At 33.7% G+C, this 23,092-nt stretch overlaps 1 protein-coding gene and 1 pseudogene across 1 annotated transcript in view; both read right to left on the bottom strand.

Annotated features, from left to right (window-relative positions):
* The window catches only part of LOC125877342 (protein ACCELERATED CELL DEATH 6-like), a 31,817-nt gene extending 23,158 nt beyond the window's left edge, over positions 1–8,659 (bottom strand). Inside the window, exon 1 of the mRNA XM_049558668.1 lies at positions 8,428–8,659. Within this exon, the coding sequence (XP_049414625.1) occupies positions 8,428–8,659 (232 nt within the window). The remainder of the gene's footprint in view (positions 1–8,427) is intronic.
* A 1,768-nt stretch (positions 8,660–10,427) lies between these two features.
* On the bottom strand, positions 10,428–12,081 carry LOC125877343 (uncharacterized; annotated as a pseudogene).
* Positions 12,082–23,092: the final 11,011 nt, after the last annotated feature.

The following is a 23,092-nucleotide window of genomic DNA, read 5'->3' on the forward strand; positions in this document are numbered from 1 at the left end:
TTCATTGGGAGTAGCATAATACCGAGTTGGACTAGGGTTTCAGCGTACCCATATAGTCCCAGAACTACGAGCCACGTAGGTGTAAGTCCCCTCTGTGGGCAACATCAGTTTAGTGATCACGCCAGCATGCCTCTATACCTCTGGCAGGGTATATTGGGTCCTCTCGATGGGGCGTATACATCGGACTCCACATTTAGCTCATGTGGTTTTATGTCGGTTATTAGTAGCTCCCACAGTTCAATCAGACTCTATTGCATTGACCATATTTCAGTACAGTCAGTATTCAGTCTCAGCATGTTATAAATTTGGTCATTGCATCAGTTAGCTCAGTATTCAGTATTTTCAGTATCTATATCATGTCCAGATTATTTCATTGCTTTATTGCTTTGTTCAGTTATATGTTATTTCAGCTTTACTCCATCTTGCATGCTCAGTACTTTTCAAGTACTGACGCATACGTGCGCTACATCTTCTCGTGATGTAGGTTCAGGTTCTCAGTATCCAGATCACGCTTAGATCGGTTCCCGATCTCCAGTTCAGCAGAATCAGTGGTGAGTCCTCATTCTCCGAGGACAATAGTCATGAGTTTCTTTTCAGTATTTTTAGTCTTTAGTTTCAAGTTTGCTAGATCTAGTTGGGGCATGTCCCAACATTTCTAGTCAGTTTAGAGGCTTATTTCAGACATAGTGAGATTCAACTTAGTATTTGGGTTTGATATTTCTTTTGTATTAAACTCTCAGATTTGATATATTCAGTTACAGTATATGGGTATTCCCCATCTTTTCAGATTTATTTATGATTTAGCTTCCGCATCAGTTTATTTTCTTTAGTATGCTCATGATCATGCCAGCAGGGTTAGCTTGGGATCACTTGTGGTCCTAGGTCCCGTGTCCGCGTCTTGGGGGTAGCTCGGGGCGTGACAGTTTATGTCGGTACGTGACATCCGATCCCAGTTAGTGTGTCGGAACGTGACACCCGCTCCATTCAACATACCACAATCACAATCACAATGTAAATTCTCACAATCATACAATTAAGTGGTGATTCATGGCATATAGTTATTCGTTCATACTTATTTACTATCAGTGTGATAAATAATGCAACATTCGCATACACACATGCAATATACTAAAGCAAGTACAAACATATATCACATAACATGAAATCACAACCATCACCTACCTTGAACAAAGCTTGAATCCTCTTAAGAAACTTGATTCTTCCCTTTTCAGATTCTTTCCGCTTGTTCTTGGTCTACAAACAATCAATTCAATGCGATGATCAATAATTAAGGTCTAATTTACCCGGATTACAACTAACCTATTAACACAAAACCCAAATTAAGATCCTAAGGTGCATCTAGGGTTTTTCCTACCATCCAAACCGTTCCAAAATCATCCCCAACTATATACAATTAAGATTTTACATTCTACGAATCGAAAAACAGAATCGGGGAGAGAAAACCTTACCTTTAGCACCAATTTTTGTGGTAAACTGTCTAGAACTCGTCTGGGGTCATCTCCTAGTTCTCAAAAATGAAAATTGCAGAATTATGACTTTTTGGGGTTTATTACCGACTTATTTCGTGACTGTCCCATTGTGGCGGCCCTCACTCCTCTATAGCGGCCTCGCCCTGACGGGATAAATCCTGCCATAACGGCTTGCACAGAGACAGAAAGTCAAATATAGAGTTTCAAACCCCCATTCACAACATACTCTCCTCCTATGACACTCAGAAAATACACGTTCACGCTAAGATCAATTTCGGGAGTTCTACTTTCCCAAATTCAATTCCATAAAGTCGTACGGGTTCCTTAACGTCTTAGCTATCTACTCATATGGTAAAATTCACCATTCAACCTCCCGTTTGGCACCAGATTTCCCTAGACCTTACTTACTCCGATTTCGTCCAAATCAGGACTAAGTTGGGAAATTTCAAGTTACTACCAAAAAGTTTTCCGACCCAAAATTTTTCCCCATTGGTTTTTCTTTAACAACGGAAACCGGTCGTTACAAAAAGATATGATAATTCCAAATTTGATGGGGTATCAAATTTTATACCTATTTCATATAGTAAAATATTTATACATACTATAATAATTTATACCAATTTTTCTACACTTTTTAAACCAAAACATATAACAATTCACAAATTTATTGGAGTATCAAATTTCATACCTATTTCAGCCAGAAGCTATCTATATATATGTACTAAACTAACCTTACTAATGGATACCAATCTATATGCATTCTAAACATCAAAAAGAGTATAATATTCCATAAATTTTGTTGAGCTATCAAATTTCATACCTATTACATATAGTAAAATGTTTATATATGCTAAATTAAATTTTACTAATTGATACCAATTTTTATACACTTTCTAAACTTCAATAAAATATATAATAGTTCACAGATTTGTTGGGGTATTAAATTTCATACAGTAAGATACTTATACCTACTCTACTAAACTTAATAATCGATACCACTTTCAATACACTTTTTAAACACTAACAAAAGATATAATAATACACAAATAGTTTGTGAGGAAAAATAAAGAGAATGAATAATGTTATCATAACGTGTTTAAATTAAAAGAGAGTTATTTATTTTGAGTATTGTATTCGTCACTATAAGGTGTAACATTTTTCTTTATAGTGGACATGAGCGGTTCAATACTTTTGATGGCCTAAAATTGAATTTCGAGGGAAGGTCATAATTTATTTAAAATTTATTTTTCCTGCCGTTCTTCGCAGTATTGTACAATATTGGATCTATTATTTATTTTTCTGATTACCAAAGTCACTCAAATTATGGACTTGCGAGTCCTTAATTTGGATGAACCATTATTATATATCATATCAAGCTGTAAGGTAACATGAAAAATAGAATAATAACCTCCTATAATAGAATAAATTGAATTAATAGTGTATACTTGAATCATGTAAGTTGTCTTCTTTTTTTTCCGGATGAAGAAACATATTAAGTTATATACACACTTGTGAATTAAATTGTTATAGCATGTTAGTTAAATACTTGTTGTGAATTAAAATGTTATAGCATGTTAGATAACTACTTATTCAAAGTCACCAATCAATGCTTTTGCTTTTGGTTTTCCTTTTGCTTTTTCCTTTATTAAGCTATAACAAAACAAATCGTCTTTCTTCTTTTTCTTTTTGTGTTTCATGGATTTATCTGTCTGACATGGAATTTCTTGTTGCATGGACTTTTTTGTAGCAATGTAAAATCCAGCATAACATATATCCTTGTGTATCTCATATCGCATACTAAACAACCCCTTAATCTCTAAGCTTGTATGAAACTTATATCAATCTGAATTTCTTATAGATGAAACTTACCAAAATAATGGCGATTATCAGCAATTTGAATAAGTTAGTGAGGTCTTCATTGCTTTCGGAGACTCTAATTTCACCATTTGAGTGGCGGCTACTTAAGTTGCTCAAACTCTTTACTTTCATTGCTGCATTTTTGTTGACACTACATGTGTGTGGGTGTGGGATTCATACTGTGCTTGATCAACAAATTTTGAGTACTTTGACAAAACTTGACCCAGAAATTTGAGACATATACATTCATTTCTATAATAAAAACAAAAACTAAGCTGAAAATGAAGAAAATAAAATAGCTTGTCTACAGAAATTGCTCAGTCAGTCCTATCCCTTTTATTTCCTTATGGGATTCTCCTTTGATCAACATTTTCTACTCAAACTACCTTATATAATGCCTCATAATTTGGACATACACTTCTACTAGTTCATGGACCGGTATGGAATGCATTTCAAGATATTTTAAAGGGAAAATTATCAAACTAGTCAAAATTCCTAACGTAATTAATAAAAATATCCACACTTTAAAATAATTATTAAAAAATGTCATAAGGCCATTATTTTAGCAAATATAATGTATCCTAATATAATTATGATTATTTTACTATCCTAATATATTATTTTCCCAACAAAGGACCCCCAAAATCATTCCCACATTTACCTAGTTCGACTCCAGTACCCGGTTAAACGTAAACACCCCACAACCCTATTTCCTCTCTCTATTTTTTTTACCCCAAATCTCTCTACTTTCTCTTCTGTTTCCACCATTGTTATGAAATTTCTTACAAATTAATCTACTTTTAAAGCAATTTTTACTAGTATGAAGAAGATTGTATTCTACTAGATCCATTATGTATCACAAAATAGTAGTATCCAAAGGTAGAATTATATTAGCTCCATTATGTAGTTCTTTAATATATGTGTCATGTTTATATATCCTTTTCCCAGATTGTATTATTGTTTTGTGTATTAGTATGTTTCTTTTTGTCCTTTTTCAGATTGTATTCTTCTTTTGTGTATTAGTATGTTATTAGATTGTATTCATACTAATTTTGTCCACACAAGTTCATTTCCACAATAGTATCTTTATATTGAAATTTCGTATTCATACTAATTTTGTATTAAAATCAAATTAAGTGATGAAGAATTTGTGTTTTAGCTACATTATATATCATGGGTTAGTAATGAAGAAGATTGTAATCTACTAGATCCATTATGTATCCCAAATTAGTAGTATCCAAAAGAAAAATTATATTAGCTCCATTATATAGTTGTTTAATATATATATATGTGTGTGTCATGTTTATATATCCTTTCCCCAGATTGTATTATTGTTTTGTGTGTTAATATATTTTTAGATTGTATCTTTTGTCCTTTTTCAGATTGTATTCTTGTTTTGTGTACTAGTATGTTATTAGATTGTATTCTTTTTGTCTTTTTTTAGATTGTATTATTGTTTTGTGTATTAGTATGTTCTTAGATTGTATTCTTTTTGTCCTTTTCCAGATTGTATTCTTGTTTCGTGTATTAGTATGTTATTAGATTGTATTCATACTAAAATTGTCCGCACATGTTCATTTTGTCCACAAAAGTATCTTTATATTAAATTTTCGTATTCATACTAATTTTATATTAAAATCAAAACTAAGATACAAAATGTCAAATATACACAAATCCAACTATTTTCACCCAACAAAAATATAATAATCAAAACTTAAATAATACCTAGCAATTTTTTTATTTTCACTGATAATCTTGAACTTTAAAAGAAATCGATGGAATTCAATTTAATATATCAATCGATCAATTCAACCATTTCTTATCCAAATAAAACTGACGCAAATCAACGAAAACTCCACTTCAATTTCAATGGAGTTATTCGAAAATTGATATGGAATTTTTTAGAACAATGGTGAAAGGGCGTTTGAATGAAGAAGAGAGAGAGATGACACGTCGTAGGACTCTAATTGTAACTGATTAGAGATTTAAGCATTTTTTTCTTTTTTTTGAAATATCTTCTCCCATTATTTTCTCCATTCTGTTGTTAAAGATTTGTATTCTTTCGAATAAAATAAATTAAATAAATACAAAAGTCAGTCTTATAAAAATCAAAATATTGACATTTTAAATAAATATTGAAAGTGTTGACAATGGGTCCTTTAGATTCTAAAATATTGTTGTTTAATTTTTTTTCCCTATTTTAAAACAAGGCTTAATACATATTTGGCCCCTTAAACTTACCATGCTATTTCATTTAGACACTCGAACTAAGCTTTGTTCTAATTGAACACCCGACTTCTATTAAGTGTTTCAATTAGACACTTTCGATTTAAATTTTGAAACTCTTTTTTTTTTTTTGTGTGTGTTCCCATTTGTATGTTAGGTAGTTAAGTTAACCACATAAAATATATTTCATCTCCTTTAATTCTATGCATTTTCCTTAATAAGCCGTAAAAACCCAAGATGTTTTCTACAAGAGGTTGATGCATATAATTAAAGGAGACAACATATTTTATGTAGTTAACTTAACTACATAATAGACGAATGAAAACCAGCATAAAAGTTTTTTCAAAATTTGAACAGAAAATGTCTTATTGAAACACTTTATTATGCATTGAGGTGTTCAATTGGGATATGACTTAGTTCAAGTGTCTAAATGAAATATCTTCACAAGTTAAAGGAGGTGACTATGTATTAAGCCTAAAAACAAATACTTAGCATAGACTTCATTAAGATACACATTCATGTACTGTATTGGTACATGATATTTAATTTTTATTATTTAATAAAACAAGCACTCAGCTTCATTTTTGGTACTATTTGTTTTCCGACCCAACAAAATTTGATGTTTACTGATCTAATGTTTGTCACCAATTATATTTGGTTGTAGTCTTGTTTCTGTTACTATCTATTGTTTTGGTACTACTTATTGTTTCTTATTCTTGTAATATTATGTCCTTTTCTAGACTTTTGAGGTAGTGATATGAACTACGTACACTTTATCCTTTCCAGACCTCAAAATGTGAGTATACTTGGTATGTTGTGATATTTTGTGGGCAACACAAAGTTAGTGCTACTATAATAGAACTATTTAAATACATTTTTTTAAACGCAAATACAAGATTAAAATCGAAATTATTAAATTTTATCAAACTCGGACCTTAGCCACCCAAAAAATGGGTTGGTGTAGGGTTACTGATCCGACTCTCGAAATCAATGTAATTATATATACAAATCTCAGGCTCATCCATTTCACATGGTGCATGTGGCCCAACTTGACATCTCTAAGTCGAGTTGTAATATTTTTTCCCTTGGATATTTGCTAATATCAATAAAGTCAGCTGCCCACCCCATATAATATTCTAATTTAATGACTCCACAAAGACTTCATTAAGAAATACACTAATTCTACAAGTTCATGAAAAGTTGGGGCTTTGGAGTAACTCATAAAGTTATCGTCATATAATCAAAAGGTCATATGTTCAAGAGGTGGAAACAAGCTCTGGCAGAAGTGCAAGGGCTGCACAAAATAGTCCCTTGTGGTTCGACCTATTCTCGAACCCCGCACATAGGCATGTATTTTAAGATGTTTTAATAAAATATTCATCAAAGGGCTTTAAGAGACTGTTTCCAATAGACCATTGGCTCAAAAACAATGTTATCAAAGTAAGACTGCAAAAAAATATAACAACCAAATAGCACGACACAAAGAAAATAAAACAACAAATAGTGCGACATATAGAAGAATAGGAGACTACACAATTACTAAAAATGAGAAGAGGAAAAGGAGGAGGCTATCCCCCTACTCTCCCACATGAAGTGCGACCAAAACCCGACTACCTACTAACCTTCTTCCCTGTTATCCTTCACCTCCATACCTTCCTATCTAAGGTCATTTCCTCAGTAAGTTGGAGTTGTGCTAAGTCATATGTAATCAACTCCCCGCAATGTTTATCCAATATTCCTCTACTCTCTTAACTCTTGCTACAACCAACCTCTCACATCTCTTAATTGGCGTACCCTCGCACCTCCTCTTCACATGACCCAACCACCTTAGCCTCATATTTCTCATCTTGTCTGGCATGGAGCCTCTCCCACCTTGTACATAACAACTTTATTCCTAATCATATCTCTTTTAGTGTGCTCACACATCCATTTGAGCATCCTCATCTCAATTATCTTCATCTTCTGGATGTGGGCTTTCTTGACTGACCATCACTCTACCCGTATATCTCTACCTCATAAGTTACATCACTAAACGTCATTTTAATCTTATTAATAATCAAACACATTGTAAGAAAACAAATCTTATATGGGTTGAGGAAGGGTCTCTCAAAGTCAATATAATTATAATAGAAGTATTTAATTTGGCCTCCTGATGCAAGCCAACAACTTCTAATAATGTAAGCTAGCTGGCCACACCATGTGAAATGGATGAAACCTGAGACTAATTTAAATGTATTATATTCTATTCTAAACTAAAAGAAAGGCTCAGCAGAGACTTCACTGGTAAAAAATAAAGATCATCCTAAAATAGGGAAAGTTTGTGCAAAAACTTGTAACGTAGGTTGATCATAGCTGGAAATTATATGCTACATCAAACACATTGTTGCATCTTTAGAACATACGTTTATCCGAAGAATATCAAATACCTTGCTAGCTGCCTCTTTAGAATGATCAAATACATTGCTAGCTCTGTTCAGGTTTTATGTAGGCCTTTTTTGAGGAAGAAGAATCATAGACAAGCAGAACACAATGAAAGAGATGCAGCCGATGAAACAGACAGTAACGGCGAGACCAACTGAATGTTCTAAAGTAACATACATACCAGTTGCAAATGCAACTACAACAGCTGCCATGGCGTAAATCTGCAATGCAATTGCCATATTATAAAGGTGGATAATAACTGTTAACTCTGTTACAGCTGATATTGCATTTGCTGCCATGGCAAAATAGGCAAATACAGCACCAGAGGAGCATGTAAAGGCGATGGCATCCGAAACAACAAATACACGGAATGCTGTTCTCCTTAATAGAATTGCCATCCCTTTATTGGGGCTATTAGTATCACTTTCAAAACCTCCTGGCAGTGTGAAACCAGCTGTGAAGGTCACTGTCATTAATAGAGTTGCCACAACTAAATGCATTTGAGCTGTCTTCATAATATTTTCGACTACTTGTTCATCTCGCCTTGCTCTGTCTTCATGATCATTACCCTCCGACTCCGCCTGTGGTGGTACCACCAACATCATCCCGCTTGTTGAAGAGAATAAGTGCGACATGACTGTTTCTACGATCGCGGACATGGCCATTCTTATTTAATTAGGCTATTATATATCTAAATTTGCGATCTTGGTAATTCCTTTGCTTTCTCTGGAAGAAACATTATATAGGAAAACAATTACACTCTTAATAGTCAACTCTCCACCGAGTCATTTTTTAATAGTATTATTTTAGAATAGAAGAAATATACAAGTCTTCATTTGGTATGCAAGATTAATTCAAAGATGCTAGTTAGGAATTATGAATTTGGCAAACCAATCAATAACATCAATAGCAATATTCAGCTACTATAAATAAATAAACATCAGAAAACAATCAATTATTGAAGAGAGAAGTGATAGGTTTTTCGTAGACAGCATGAAAAAATAGTCTGTGAGAAAAAATAAAAAGTGTGAACTATGTTATCATGAGGTGTGTAAATTAAAAGAGAATTGTTTGTTTTGAATATACTCATAGTAGACTGAAAATACAAGTGAAATAGGTTAGACAGTTGAAGCATGCCTAGTACCCCCCCTCCTTCTTAATCAACTCCATTTATAGTTCAATGGAGAACAAGACTCTATGATCTGGTGAAGCTATAGGAAATAGGACATTAAAAGGATTGGATTGGGGTTAGGGTAGGCATGTTCAAACTTTTTTTTTGTTGTAATTTTGTAGCATAAAATCTTGTTTTATCTTGACCTTTAATATGTTTTTTTTTCTGTTGTAATTTTGTCATCCTTTCTATAGTATTTTTTCATGATCCCTTCACGTCCTCATAATTCATGTGTAGGCTGTGACACTGACACTTCACTTACAAGCACTACAACAAAAGAGACATTTAGTGATAATTGATTTAATGTCATTGCATCCAATGTCACTAAAGTCTTTAATGACATTTATATAGAGTATTAGTTATAAATACTCATATTTTTTGGTTATTGCCATTAAATACAATATAGCGGCAAATTATATTATTGCCGCTAAATCATTTATTTATTATAATGAGGCAATTCATAAGGACATATGGATGGTGTCTGTTGTTGTCCATTGCTTATTTAGGTATTGTGAGGATCATTATGTTGAATTGTAGGAAAGATAAGATCTATTACATGTTGTGTGAGCTATTTAGACTCTATGAATTCATAAACTAGTTGTGAAGAAGCATTTTGATGTTGAGAATACTTACAACAACAACAATAACATACCCAATGAGATCCTCAAAGTGGCATCTGGGGAGGATAGATTGTATGAAGACCATATCACTATCTCGCAGGGGCGGACCTAATCCACTTCGTCGAATAAATACATGGTATATACATATATATTAAATCTGTTTTTTGAAACAAAACACACTATATAATTAATTTGATCCCACTTAAACCAATAGTAACACGTAGCCCAGCGGCAAAGTGGTTACAATTTGATTGATGCATCGCGGGTACGATACCCACCTACAACATTTACTACTTGCTTCATTTTTTTTATATGTTGAACCCACTTGGTAAAATTTCTGGGTCTGCCACTGCTATCTCGTAGAGGTAGGTAGGTTGTTTTCTAAGGACCCTTGATATCAAATGTGATCTTTTATTACTCGAGAGATATCACACCGTTCTTGTTGATGAATTTTGAAAATAAACCTTAATAAATGATAGTTAATAAAGAAGAACTGAAGAAGTAATTGACAAAGTTTAAAAAGGTGACTTCAATTTAAAGTTTTACATGAAATGATACAATTCAACATTCAAAAAAGTGATTAAAAGACAACCTGAGCTTGGAGATAGGATTAAAAGAAATGATTAAAATGCAATTCTGAACCTAGGGTGAAGAAGTATCAACATCCTTTTCTCCATTGTTGTTTCTCTCTTTTCTCTCACAACCAACATTCTTTTCGTTTGTTTTGATACTTGAATCATCTTTTGCTAAATGATTCATATTTGGGTCTTCTTCAGTTGACCGATTCCAATTATAATATTCATCTTCAATTGGTGAGAGCCTGGAAGTACACTGTGGAATGAAATGAAATTTGATGAGATAACAAATAAGTTTAACAATTTCTTTTATTTTGTCAAATATCTAATTATCAAAAGTAAAGAAAAAATAAACTATTATTGAATAATATTAGAAACTTGTCGAAAATACTTGATGTTACAGAAGAAGATAGACATAAGCTTTATATGAATTACCTTATAAAGGTTATCGATGGAACAAAATTTGTTACTTCTTGGTATTCCTTGTGTGATATGATAGTTTCCATCATTTTCATCTTTTTCCAAAAGTCTTGAGCCATAGTTGATAATATTGTCATTTATAATACAATCAGAATTATCTGGGATACCATCTTCACATGTAATTTTGTTGAGATCTGACTCACCTGAAAATTATATGTGAGATTGCATGATATATATGAAACAAATTAGAAGTTCAAAAAGTGGGACTGAAGCTTCAATCTAATGACTGTATATTAGGCTACCATTGTGTTTTGTGCCATTTAGGGCAAGAGTTTAAATTACAATACACTCATTGATTTAAATTTAGAATAATTCTCTACTTTCGCTAAAAAAGATTAAAATAATTAGCATAATTTTAATTTGTAAGATGTTAAATTCCTTAAGTACCATTGCTATTTTCTTCTTGTTGTTGGTAAGGAAGTTCATCCTCAAAAGAATCCTTTTGATCCCATCTTCTGTTGCTTTCAATGCATTGTTTGAATTTCTCACTTTCTAACTCCTGGAAATCCATATTGTTTCTTAATAAATGATTGGATATAGAAAAATATATTGTGGAATATAATAACCGTGCTCAATAATTTTTTTTAAAATAGATATAAGTGCTGAACAATTACCTTGCAAGCATGAAGGATGGGGTACAAACACGTATTGTCAATGTTATTATCTATTAAGGTAGTACTAGAATTATCCAATGGGTTATCTTCACCAAGGCTCTCAAACTCACCTGAAAATCATAAATAACCAAATGAAAGATAATTAATAGTATTAGTCATTTATAAGTTGTTGAATAAACTAATAAATTATGTATCGTGAATAATTTGTTGTTCATGGTCGTCTACATCCTTCCTCTCTTTCATTGAAAGTTGCGAATTGCTTCCCTTGTTCCCTTGAAACAATATTAGTTAAAAAATTATTTTACTAAAAAAAAGTTATTAATGCTAATTAATTTTTCTGACTACTAATACTCCAACTAATTTTTAAAAAGTTATTTAATAATAAGATTAAAATTTAAAAAGACATTAATTCTCTTTTAATTTATTAAAGTGAACAAAGAAAGTAATAATCAACATAAGTCAAGTGTAAGATGCTGAATGAATTAATTACGTACCATAAATAATTTTTTGCTTTCGCTTGTTCTGTAATATTTTCTTGGAAGAGTCCCCTTGGTCCTCTCCAGAAGATTTCTTATTCCTCTTGGCATCTTCTTTCTTTTTCTTTTGTGCTTCAAGCATATTGGGCATATACTGTGGAATGCAATACAAAAAGCAAGATCAACTAATTATTCAAATTGAGAAATCATGCTCGCAAAAAGTAAGATCTTCCCTTCATACTAAAGAGTCTAAAGTTGAAGAACAAATGAAATTCTAGAAATCACAAAAGGAGCGTAGTTAGGTTAATATACACATATGCCGTTGAAGCTACATACACTTTATCCTAATCATCATCGTACATATACACTGTATTTCATAAAGTAAAACTGATTTGAAAAAAAATAGAAATAGATATTACATATAGATCTGAGAGCCGAAATAAAGCTTTTTGATTTGAGAGAAACATAGATGAATGGTTATAAGGGATGAAGAAAGCATCATCCTTCGGTGACGCTCATTCTCAAATCGAGATGGAAGTCCTGTTCGTAGATTGAAAAATATAATTGAGTGAATGCCTGTGGAGAAATTGATGGAAGTCTCATTGTATTTAAATGACATTGTTCATACATATCAATACACAACAACAAAAGCAACATACCTAACATTATCCCACAAGTAGGATTTGAAAAGGGTGAGATATAAACAAACTAGGGTTTGAAAATAGGAAGATGTACACAATTTTTGCTACAACCTTTTTGGGGTAGAGATATTTTTTTCAATATGCCATAGACAAAAAAATTGAAACAGGAATGCAAGAAGGAGAAATCAAACATTTGCCAATCTTGTTAATTTATAGGTTTTAAAATTTATTAGAAATGATCTATAAATTCAAAAACAAGACACTTGCTAAAATGAATTGCAAATTTATAAATGAACACAAGGGAAAAATATTGAGAAACAAAACAATATTTGAATTGAATCAAAGTCACCATCACGTAATTCGAGTCCTTTATTGCAAGAAAATAAAATGCAAAAATGAAATGAATGAGTGAATCAATACCGTCTCAGTCGCGTTTATATGTTCCTCTTGGTTGCTGATCTATCCCTTTAAAAAATTGAAGTAAGTGAAGAAGCAAAATGATGTCGCTTATCACCTATATTGATTCAAGTGTCTCCTCTTTGTTGCTTATATATTTTTTTAAAAACTAAAATTAAATGAAGAAGTGAATCAGACAGTATCTCGCCTTTTATATGTACACTTTCGATTGCTGAGCTGTTTCTTGAAACCTATGTTTGTTCAATTTTGGAAAATTTATTATTTGTCAATAAAAGGTAAGATAACTTTTTAAAGTGCAAAGGTGTGAACAAACTAGAGTTTTAAATCAATTATTGCGAAGAATTTTATTATTGTGCTAATAGTGATATTTTGACATTAATTGAGAAATTTATTTAAAAAATATCATTTATTTCTTTTACCTTTGTCATTTATTATATTTTGTAGTGTGTATTAATGATAAGGAAAATACATGACAAGTTTAATTTTGAGACTTTGACCAAATAAATTTAAGGAAAAATTTTCAAAATGTCAATATTTTGACATTTAATAGGTTTTCTTAGCCACATTTTTAATATTTATCTAAAATGTCAATATTTTAGTTTGTTATGTATTTGATTTATGTATTTTTTATTTGTTTGATTTTCAAGATTACAATTATTTAGAAAGGAGAAAATCAAGGGAGATAATATTTTTTTAAAAAGGAACATATCACTTAAAATTCTCATCCGTTACAATTTCAAAAAAAAAAAATCCCTTTTTCATTCGATTGGATAAACTTTCCTTTTTATTATGTTTTCATTATAATTGTATACCAATAATTTTTACATTTTATGTGCTCAATTTACCATTCAAATTAAAATTGATTTTTTTTACTTTCATAGTGAAAACTACCAATTTTATTTTGGTGATCAAAATTGTATTACATGTCTGCGAAATATATATTTCTTTTATTTGTATTACAAAAATATTACTGATTGTATCTCAATATAATCTAATCATTACACATGAATATGATTTATGAAAGGATACAAGATTATGGAAAAAAAATAGCATACATGGTGGAAATAATACAATCTGTTGAGGAAGGATATAATATTCTAAAAAAATAAATACAAATTGACTATGAAAGAAATAGGGATACAAGATTCTGGAAAACATATAACATATATAGTGAAAATAATACAATCTGTTGAGGGGAAGGATACAATATTCTTAAAAAAAAATACAAATTGACTGTTAAAAAATAAGATACATCTATGCTTAAGAAATACAAATCCATTTGACATACCTATTTGAATGACTACAAACTAAAAAAGAAATACAATATTCTTAATAAAAATACAAATGATGAGTAAAAGAAAAACAATTGACAAACAAAAATTAATATGAATACTATTCTGGTATGAATACAATTTTGCAACCTTCTTCTCTGACTCTCTCTTTCTTCTTCGTCTGTTATGTTCCTTTTTTTCATTTTTTTTCACCAAATCCAAATCTGAATTTGTATTCACATGTGCATTAGTAATCCTATTAGCAAAATTCGAAATTATTAAATATGAATATATAAAAAAATCAAACAATATATTATGTATGAATGCTAATATAGATTACTACAAATTACAATCTACTAAATCTCAAATATGTAAACAATATCACAAAAAAATCGAACAATAGTGTTTAAAATACTAAAAATCCAAAATGCATAAATATTTGATGAGTATGTTAACAAACTCACATAAAAATCGACAAAAATGACGAAAAATCCGTAATACATACAATCCAAAATTCAACATAATTTGTGATTTTGAAAACAATATCTCATGAAATCTCACAAATTAAATGATGACTTTGAAAATATCTTTATCTAGATCTGGACAAATTGGTATGAACTTGAATAATTAGTTCTTCTTCAACAATGAGGGAGAGAATAATGGTGAAAATTTGATGAAAGAGAAGAAAATCAAAAAAACGTGAATGATGGGGACAATGGTGAGAACTGAAAGTTGATGAAATAGAAAAAAATTTGAAAACGTGAAAGATGGAAAATAAATTTAATGGTATTAAAGCCTAGGAAGAAGTGTAAATGGGTAGTGGATGTATTCCATGTTGGATTGTTTTGAGAAATAAAAGGAAAGACAAATAATAGTATTTGGATACAAATTATTTTCTAAAATATTGACATTTTGACATTTTAAATAACTATTTTAAAGTGTAGATGTTTTTACTAATTAAGTTAGGGATTGTGAGTAGTTTGCTAATTTTCCCTAAATTTAAATAGTTTTCATAGAGTTAGTCAAATATCATATCTAATGCAAACCATCAGAATCACAACAAAATTGATATAGGACATTAAATTGTGATTGAGGTAATAATATTTTTCTTACAAAAGATAATAGTAAGTTTGACCTAAAATTAAAGTATTTTGAATTTATTTTTACAATATGCTCAACCATCCATGCCCCTACTTTCTGCTTATGTACTTACTAGGGAGAAAATTATTGCTCGTTAGTGCTCTTAAACCTTTTCAGACTTAGGACTGTTTAGTTAGAGTCTCGTGCTGATAACATGTAATGAAATTATGTAAAACAATGAGAAGAAAGTAGGAAGAAGAGAAAAGACTTTGTATTTCTCTTGGGAGATAAATTTATAATGATGAGAACCCCTTTGTTTATAGGGGAAAATTGACTTCTCTAAAAAATACACATTCATTATATTTATAACAAGTAGATAGGTACTTACTGTAACACCCTGTAACTAGAAAGAAGTTAAAATTGTAAATTGTCATTTTTGGAAAGAATATAAAAATCTGAAAAATTTGTTAAGTATGTTAAGTTGGATTTTTGGTCAACTTCAAATGACCATAACTCCTAGCTCAGGATGATTTAGGTGTGTTTCCAGATATCATAGGAAATATCTTGGAATAATCTTTCCAACGCTGACAAGTTTGCGCGATTCCGAGTTCGTATGAGTAAGATATGACTATTTGAAGTTGGGTTGTTCAAATAAGGAAAGTCTAAAATCGGATTTTGGAAGGGTATTTTAGTCTTTTCCTTACCCAATTATTTTAATTCATTTTTAGGAGTTTAATTGGGGTAAAATCAGAATTTTGTCAATTTAGAAAATTGGAAATTTACTCTAGGGCTTGGAGAAAGAAGAAAAGAGGAGAAAAGGCAAGATTCTTCAAGAACGCTCGACTTTGATCGTGAATTTCACCAAGGATTCAATCCTACGAGGCATGTGAGTTAACATAGCGTTGGGATCGTTCACCCACGCGCCAAACATGTTTAAAATTCAGCGTGATTTTCGTCCTAAAAGATTGAGAATTTGATGTTCTTGAGTTGTGTTCTTGAATTGTTTTCATTCTTGAACTTATATGGGATTGATGGGTTTTCTTGAGATGTTTTAGCGATGTTAAGAGTTTTTTCGAGTTAGATTCTAGTGTACATGTTTTGGGTATTTGAATCTAAGAAGATATTGAGAAAAGGAATTGGGTTTAATCGAATTAAGGTTAGAAATCGAGAAGAAAAATTCGTCAGACTTCACCTGGGGAGGGTCTGGCGTGGCGCGCCCCATCTGTGCCAGAGAGGCTAGGGCAGCACGGCAGCAGTGCACCAGAAATGATCCCCACTAACTTAGGGGCTGGCGCGGCGCGCTTGGGTCATATTCCTCCACCCGTTTTTCGTCGTGTAGCCTGTTTAAGTCCTTCTATAGTGTACTAACAGTTCCTATTGATTCTAACTACTCTAAATAACTTCTAAACATCTAAAAATAATCCAGAAATAGGAATCATAACCTTTAATCCATAAATTCAAATTCAAGAAAAGTTAAGAGCCAAGCATAGGAAGTTCTTAGAGTCCTTTCAAGAAGTCTTTTGCAAGTGCTTTTAACTTTGTTTTAAGACTTAAAGTTCAAGTTGAGTAAAGAGTAAGAAATAAAGAATGAAGTTCATTTCTTCAGAGATTATAAGGGAACTAAGTATTCCCAAGTGTCTTAAAAATATTTTTACATTTGAACAAGAAAGGGAAACACCGATTTCCAAGAAGAGCTTTTAAGCTAAGTTTGGAGCAATTATCTCAAACCCAAGAAAGAAGTTTTGTTTTAAAAGCATATGCGCTAAGTATATTTTTGGGAGTAGTATTGAGCACCGATATGGGGATGCGAGTTCATAATAACTCAAGTCTCCATAAACCATGTAGACATCATGGGTAGTAAAAAGATCATACTTCTTAGATGATTCCTTAAGTGTTTTTTAACATAGACTAGTGGATCCACTTAGTTAAGGTGTTCTATATGACGACAAATTATAGGACAGTTCTGGCAGCGTGGGCAAGACATTGTATTACCACTTAGGCTCATAGTGGTGGTGGTCGGTTAGAGAAACTCCCACCGAAACTATAGTACTTTATTATACGAGTACATTTGAGTTTGTTATTGCATTTCTTTAATGAACTAAGTTGCTTTCTACTGTTTTAAAAGCTTTCTATATATTGCATGTGTATTGTTGCTTTATATTGAGTTAAGTTATTCATGAGTTGAGTAAAGCCAAGGTAAGTCTTTCTTTCAGATTCTCTTCAAGCTTATGTTATGTTTAGTTTTCCCCTCGCATACTCGTACATTTAATGTACTGATGCCATTTGGCCTACATCATTGTTATGATGCAGAAACAGCTAACCAGGATCATCATCCAGTGCCTCGTTGATCCAGTTGAGCACTCACAGTCTGTTGGTAAGCCTCCTTGCTTTCTAGAGGGATCCTTTTCACATTGCTTTCTAGTATTTCAGTTGTTTGGATGATCGGGGGTCTTGTCTCGATATCCCTCTTTGTATTAGCGGCTTCATAGACGGATGTTTATAGTTCTTTAGTCTTAGTCATTTCAGTTGTATAGGTTTAAGACTTGAGTTGCCATTTTGGCTAAGTTATTATCTCTTAAGTTATTGCATGAGTTATGTTTCTTATGTTTAAGTCTTCCGCCGAGTAAGTATGTCAGGCCAAGGGTTTGCTTGGGGCCATCATTGGTTCTCGAGTGCCAATCCCGCCCAGGGTGTAGGCTCGGGGTGTGACAAACTTGGTATCAGAGTACAAAGTTCAAGAGTCCTGGGGAGTCTATGAAGCCGTTTATGTAGAGTCCTAGTTATCGCTGTGAAGCGCGCGACATCTATAATTAGGAGGCTGGAACTCTTAGGAAATTATCTCACTTCTTTCATACTCATTTCATGCGATATAGTTCATCTCTAAAAAGTCTCTTTCTAATTCATGCTTGAGTGTGTTTTTAGTTAATCATGCCTCCACGAAGAGCTGTCAGAGGTCGTCCTGTTAGGCGTAATGTTGAGGAGCATGGGGTACCCAATGCACCTGAAGTGCAACCCCAAGGAGAAGTTACCAATGCTGAGTTTAGGGAAGCGATCAGGATGTTAAGCCAAGTTGTGACCAACCAAGATGGTCAACAAAGGGGGGCTCAACAAGAAGAAGCTGATATGTTGAGGATCCGAGAGTTCTTGAGGATGAATCCTCCAAGTTTCATTGGTTCAAACACTACTGAGGATCTAGAGAATTTTGTTGAGGAATTGCAAAAAGGCATTTGAGGTCATGCACGTTACCGATGCTGAGCGAGTTGAACTAGCTGCATATCAACTGAAGAATGTTGCTAGGACTTGGTTTGACCAGTGGAAGACGGTAGAGCTGAGGGAGCACCACCTGCGAGTTGGGCTTGTTTTGAGAAGGCCTTCTTGGGGTGTTTATTTCCCCGAGAACTGAGGGAGGCTAAGGTACGAGAGTTCCTCATAGTTAAGCAGGATTCTTTGAGTGTTCATGAGTATGGGTTGAAGTTCACCCAACTATCCCGTTATGCTCCGGAGATGGTTGCGGATAGGAGGAGTAGAATGAGTTTGTTTGTTGCTGGGCTATCTCATCTGTCAAGTAAGGAAGATAAGGCTGCAATGCTTATAGGTGACATAGATATATCAAGGTTGATGGTCTATATGTAGCATGTTGAGGAAGAGAAGTTGAGGAATAGGGATGAGTTTAGAAACAAGAAAGCGAAGACAGGAAATGAGTCCGGGCAACAAAGAAGTAATGTGAAACGTTCGTCCTTTCAACTAAAGTAAAAGGGACCTGCTCCATCATCTTCTAGTGCACCTGCACCCAGAAACAAAGGTGAGTACAATAGTCAGAATTCACAACACTTCAGGGCTAGACATGCCCAATCTCAAGGTAGTGTGGCACAAGGAGGTAACTGGGCTCCTACATGTGCTAAGTGTGGTAGAACCCATCCAGGTCAGTGTCGTGATAGCTCCACAGGTTGTTTCAAGTGTGTACAAGAGGGCCACTTCATGAAAGAGTGCCCTAAGAACGACCAAGGTAATGGGAATCAGGGCAATAGAAACCAATCTTCATTAGTTACTCCACTAGACAAGGCTGCACCTAGATGAACTACTTTCGGTACTGGCGGAGGAGCAAACCACCTTTATGCGATCACTAGTCGTCAAGAGCAAGAAAATTCTCCAGATGTTGTCACTGGTATGATCAAAGTCTTCACTCTTGATGTTTATGCTTTGCTAGACCCAGGAGCAAGTTTCTCTTTTGTGACTCCTTATGTTCAAATATTTTTGATGTTCTTCCTAAGAAACTTTGTGAACCCTTTTGTGTTTTTATACCTGTTGGGGAGTCTATTCTAGTTGAGCGAGTATATCGTGATTGTGTCATTTCCATTAATCACAAGAACACCATGGCCGATTTAGTTGAGTTAGACATGGTAGATTTCGATGTCATTCTTGGTATGGATTGGCTTTATGCATGTTATGCCTCCATTGATTGTAGAACTCGAGTTGTTAGGTTCCAAATTCCTAATGAGACAGTTATAGATTGGAGTAACAGTTCAGCAATGCCTAAGGTTTCATTTCATACCTTAACGCGACAAAGTTAGTTTCCAAGGGGTGTGTCTATTACTTAGTCCGAGTTAATGACTCTAGTGTTGAGCTACCTCCTATTCAGTCAGTTGCAATAGTAAAAGAGTTTCCAAAAGTCTTTCCTAATGATCTTCCCGGAGTCCTTCCTGAGAGAGAAATAGACTTCGGTATAGACATTCTTCCAGATAGTCGTCCTATATCTATTCCGCCATACAGAATGGCACTAGCAGAGTTGAAATAGCTTAAAGACCAGTTGAAATAGCTTAAAGACCAGTTGAAAGATCTCCTTGATAAGGGCTTTATTCGACCAAGTGTCTGACTTTGGGGCGCTTCGGTCTTATTTGTGAGAAATAAAGATGGTTCCCTTAGGATGTGTATAGATTATCGCCAGTTGAACAAGGTTACCATCAAGAATAAGTATCCTCTTCCAAGAATTGATGATCTTTTCGATCAGCTTCAGGGTAATACTTGTTTCTCTAAGATAGATCTCAGATCAGACTTCATTAGTTGAAAGTAAGGGAATGTGACTTTCCAAAGACAACATTTATGACCCGTTATGGTCATTATGAGTTCTTAGTTATGTCCTTTGGTTTGACTAATGTGCCTGCAACATTCATGGACTTATGAATAGAGTATTGAAACCTTATTTAGATATGCTTGTTATCGTCTTTATTGATGACATACTAATCTATTCGAGGAATGAAAAAGATCATGCTAGTCATTTCAGAATAATTCTCCAAACTCTAAAGGATAGAGAGTTTTATGCCAAGTTCTCTAAGTGTGAGTTTTGGCTTGAGTCTATGGAATTCTTAGGCCACATTGTGTACGAAGAGGGAATTAAAGTTGATACTTAGAAAATTGAGGCAATGTAGAATTGGCCTAGACCCACATCTCCAACTGATATTAGGAGTTTCTTGGGTTTGGATGGCTATTATAGAAGGTTCGTATAGGGGTTCTCATCTATTTCATCTCCTTTGACCAAGTTAGCTCAAAAGACAGCGAAGTTTCAATGGTTTGAAGCTTGTGACAAATGCTTTCAGGAATTGAAAAAAAGGTTAACTACTGCCCCAGTGTTGACCTTACCAGAAGGTACGCAAGGCTTTGTTGTTTATTGTGATGCGTCTAGAGTTGGTTTGGGCTGTGTGTTAATGCAGAATGGAAAAGTTATAGCTTATACCTGTAGACAGTTGAAGGTTTGTGAGAGAAACTAACCAACCCATGATCTAGAGTTGGAGGCCATGGTATTTGCTTTGAAAATATGGCGCCATTATCTTTATGGTGTTCATGTGGATGTGTTCACCTATCATAAGAGCCTTTGATATGTGTTGACTTAGAAAGAGCTTAATCTCAGATGAAAGAGGTAGTTAGAATTACTCAAGGATTATGACATGAGTATTCTTTACCACCCAGGTAAGACTAATGTTGTTGCTGATGCCTTGAGTAGGTTGTCTATGGGTAGTACTGCCCATTTTGAGGAAGATAAGAAAGAACTAGTAAATGATGTGCATATACTTACACAATTGGGAGTTCGTCTAATGGATTCCATTGAAGGGGGACTGGTGGTGATGAATGGGGGTGAACCATCATTTGTGTCAGAAGTAAATGAGAAGCAAGACCAAGATCCTATTTTGCTTAAATTGAAGGCAAATGTTCATAAGCAAAAAGTATTGGCTTTTGAACGAGGGGGAGAAGGTGTATTGAGGTATCAAGGTAGGTTGTGCCTACCAAGGGTGGATGAACTCCAAGAGAGGATCATGGAGGAAGTTCATAGCTCTAGATATTCCGTTAATTCGGGTTCCACAAAGATGTATCGCGATTTGAGAAAGGTTTATTGGTGGAGTGGTATAAAGAAGGGAATTGCACAGTTTGTTGCTAAGTGTCCGAATTGCCAACAAGTTAAAGTAGAGCATCAAAGGCCAGTGGTTTGGCTCAAAATATAGAACTTCCGGAATGGAAATGGGAGATGATCAATATGGACTTCATCACATGTTTACCAAGGTCTCGCAGGGATCATGATTCTATTTGGGTGATTGTTGATAGAATGACAAAATCAACCCACTTTTTACCGGTAAAGACTACCCATACAACAGAGGACTATGCCAAGTTGTATCTTCAAGAGGTAGTTAGACCTCATGGGGTGCCATTTTCGATTATTTCAGATAGAGGTGCACAATTTAGTGCACAGTTCTGGAAGTCTTTTCAAAAGGCTTGGGTTCAAAGGTGAACATAAGTATTGCTTGTCATTCTTAGCCAGATGGTCAAGCAGAGTGCACTATTCAGGCTTTAGAGGATATGTTGAGGGTCTATGTGATTGATTTCAAGGGTAATTGGGATGATCACCTTCCTCTCATTGAGTTTGCTTATAAGAATAGTTACCACTCTAGCATTCAGATGGCTCCTTATGAAGCTCTTTATGGGAGAAGATGCAGATAGCCTACTGGATGGTTTGAAGTTGGCGAAGCAGGATTGATAGGACCAGACTTAGTTCATCAATCTATGGAGAAGGTAAAAGTCATTTAAGAGAGGTTGAAAACCGCGCAAAGTCGTTAGAAATCCTACACTGATGTTAGGAGAAGGGAGTTAGAGTTTGAAATAGATGATTGGGTATACTTGAAAGTTTCATCCATGAAAAGTGTTATGAGATTTGGTAAGAAGGGGAAGCTTAGTCCCCGGTATATTGACCCTTACAAACTATCGAAAAGGGTAGGTAATGTAGATTATGAGTTGGAGCTACCACAAGAGTTAGCAGCGGTTCATCCTATTTTTCACATCTCCATGTTGAAGAAGTGCATGGGTGATCCTTCATTGATCATACCGACTGAAGATATTGGGATCAAGAATAGCTTATCTTATGAAGAGATTCAGGTCTATATTTTAGATCGTCAAGTTCGCAAGTTGAGGACTAAGAAAGTAGCATCAATCAAAGTCCTTTGGAGGAACCAATTTGTTGAGGAAGCTACTTGGGAAGCTGAGGAAGATATGAAGAAGAGATATCCACATCTTTTTGAAGCCGGAGAAGTTCCATACCAAGGTACTAATTCTCTTCTTAGTACTCTTTCATTTATAAGTTAGCATGTTGTAATTGCCTTGCTTGTTGGGTGTTTGAGCTGAATGTTACATGTTACACCCTTAGCCTACTAAGAATAAGCTCATTTGAGGACGAATGTTCCCAAGGGAGAGATATTGTAACACCCCGTAA

This window comes from Solanum stenotomum, chromosome 9, assembly GCF_019186545.1.
Source record: "Solanum stenotomum isolate F172 chromosome 9, ASM1918654v1, whole genome shotgun sequence".
NCBI classification, from domain to species: Eukaryota; Viridiplantae; Streptophyta; class Magnoliopsida; order Solanales; family Solanaceae; genus Solanum; species Solanum stenotomum.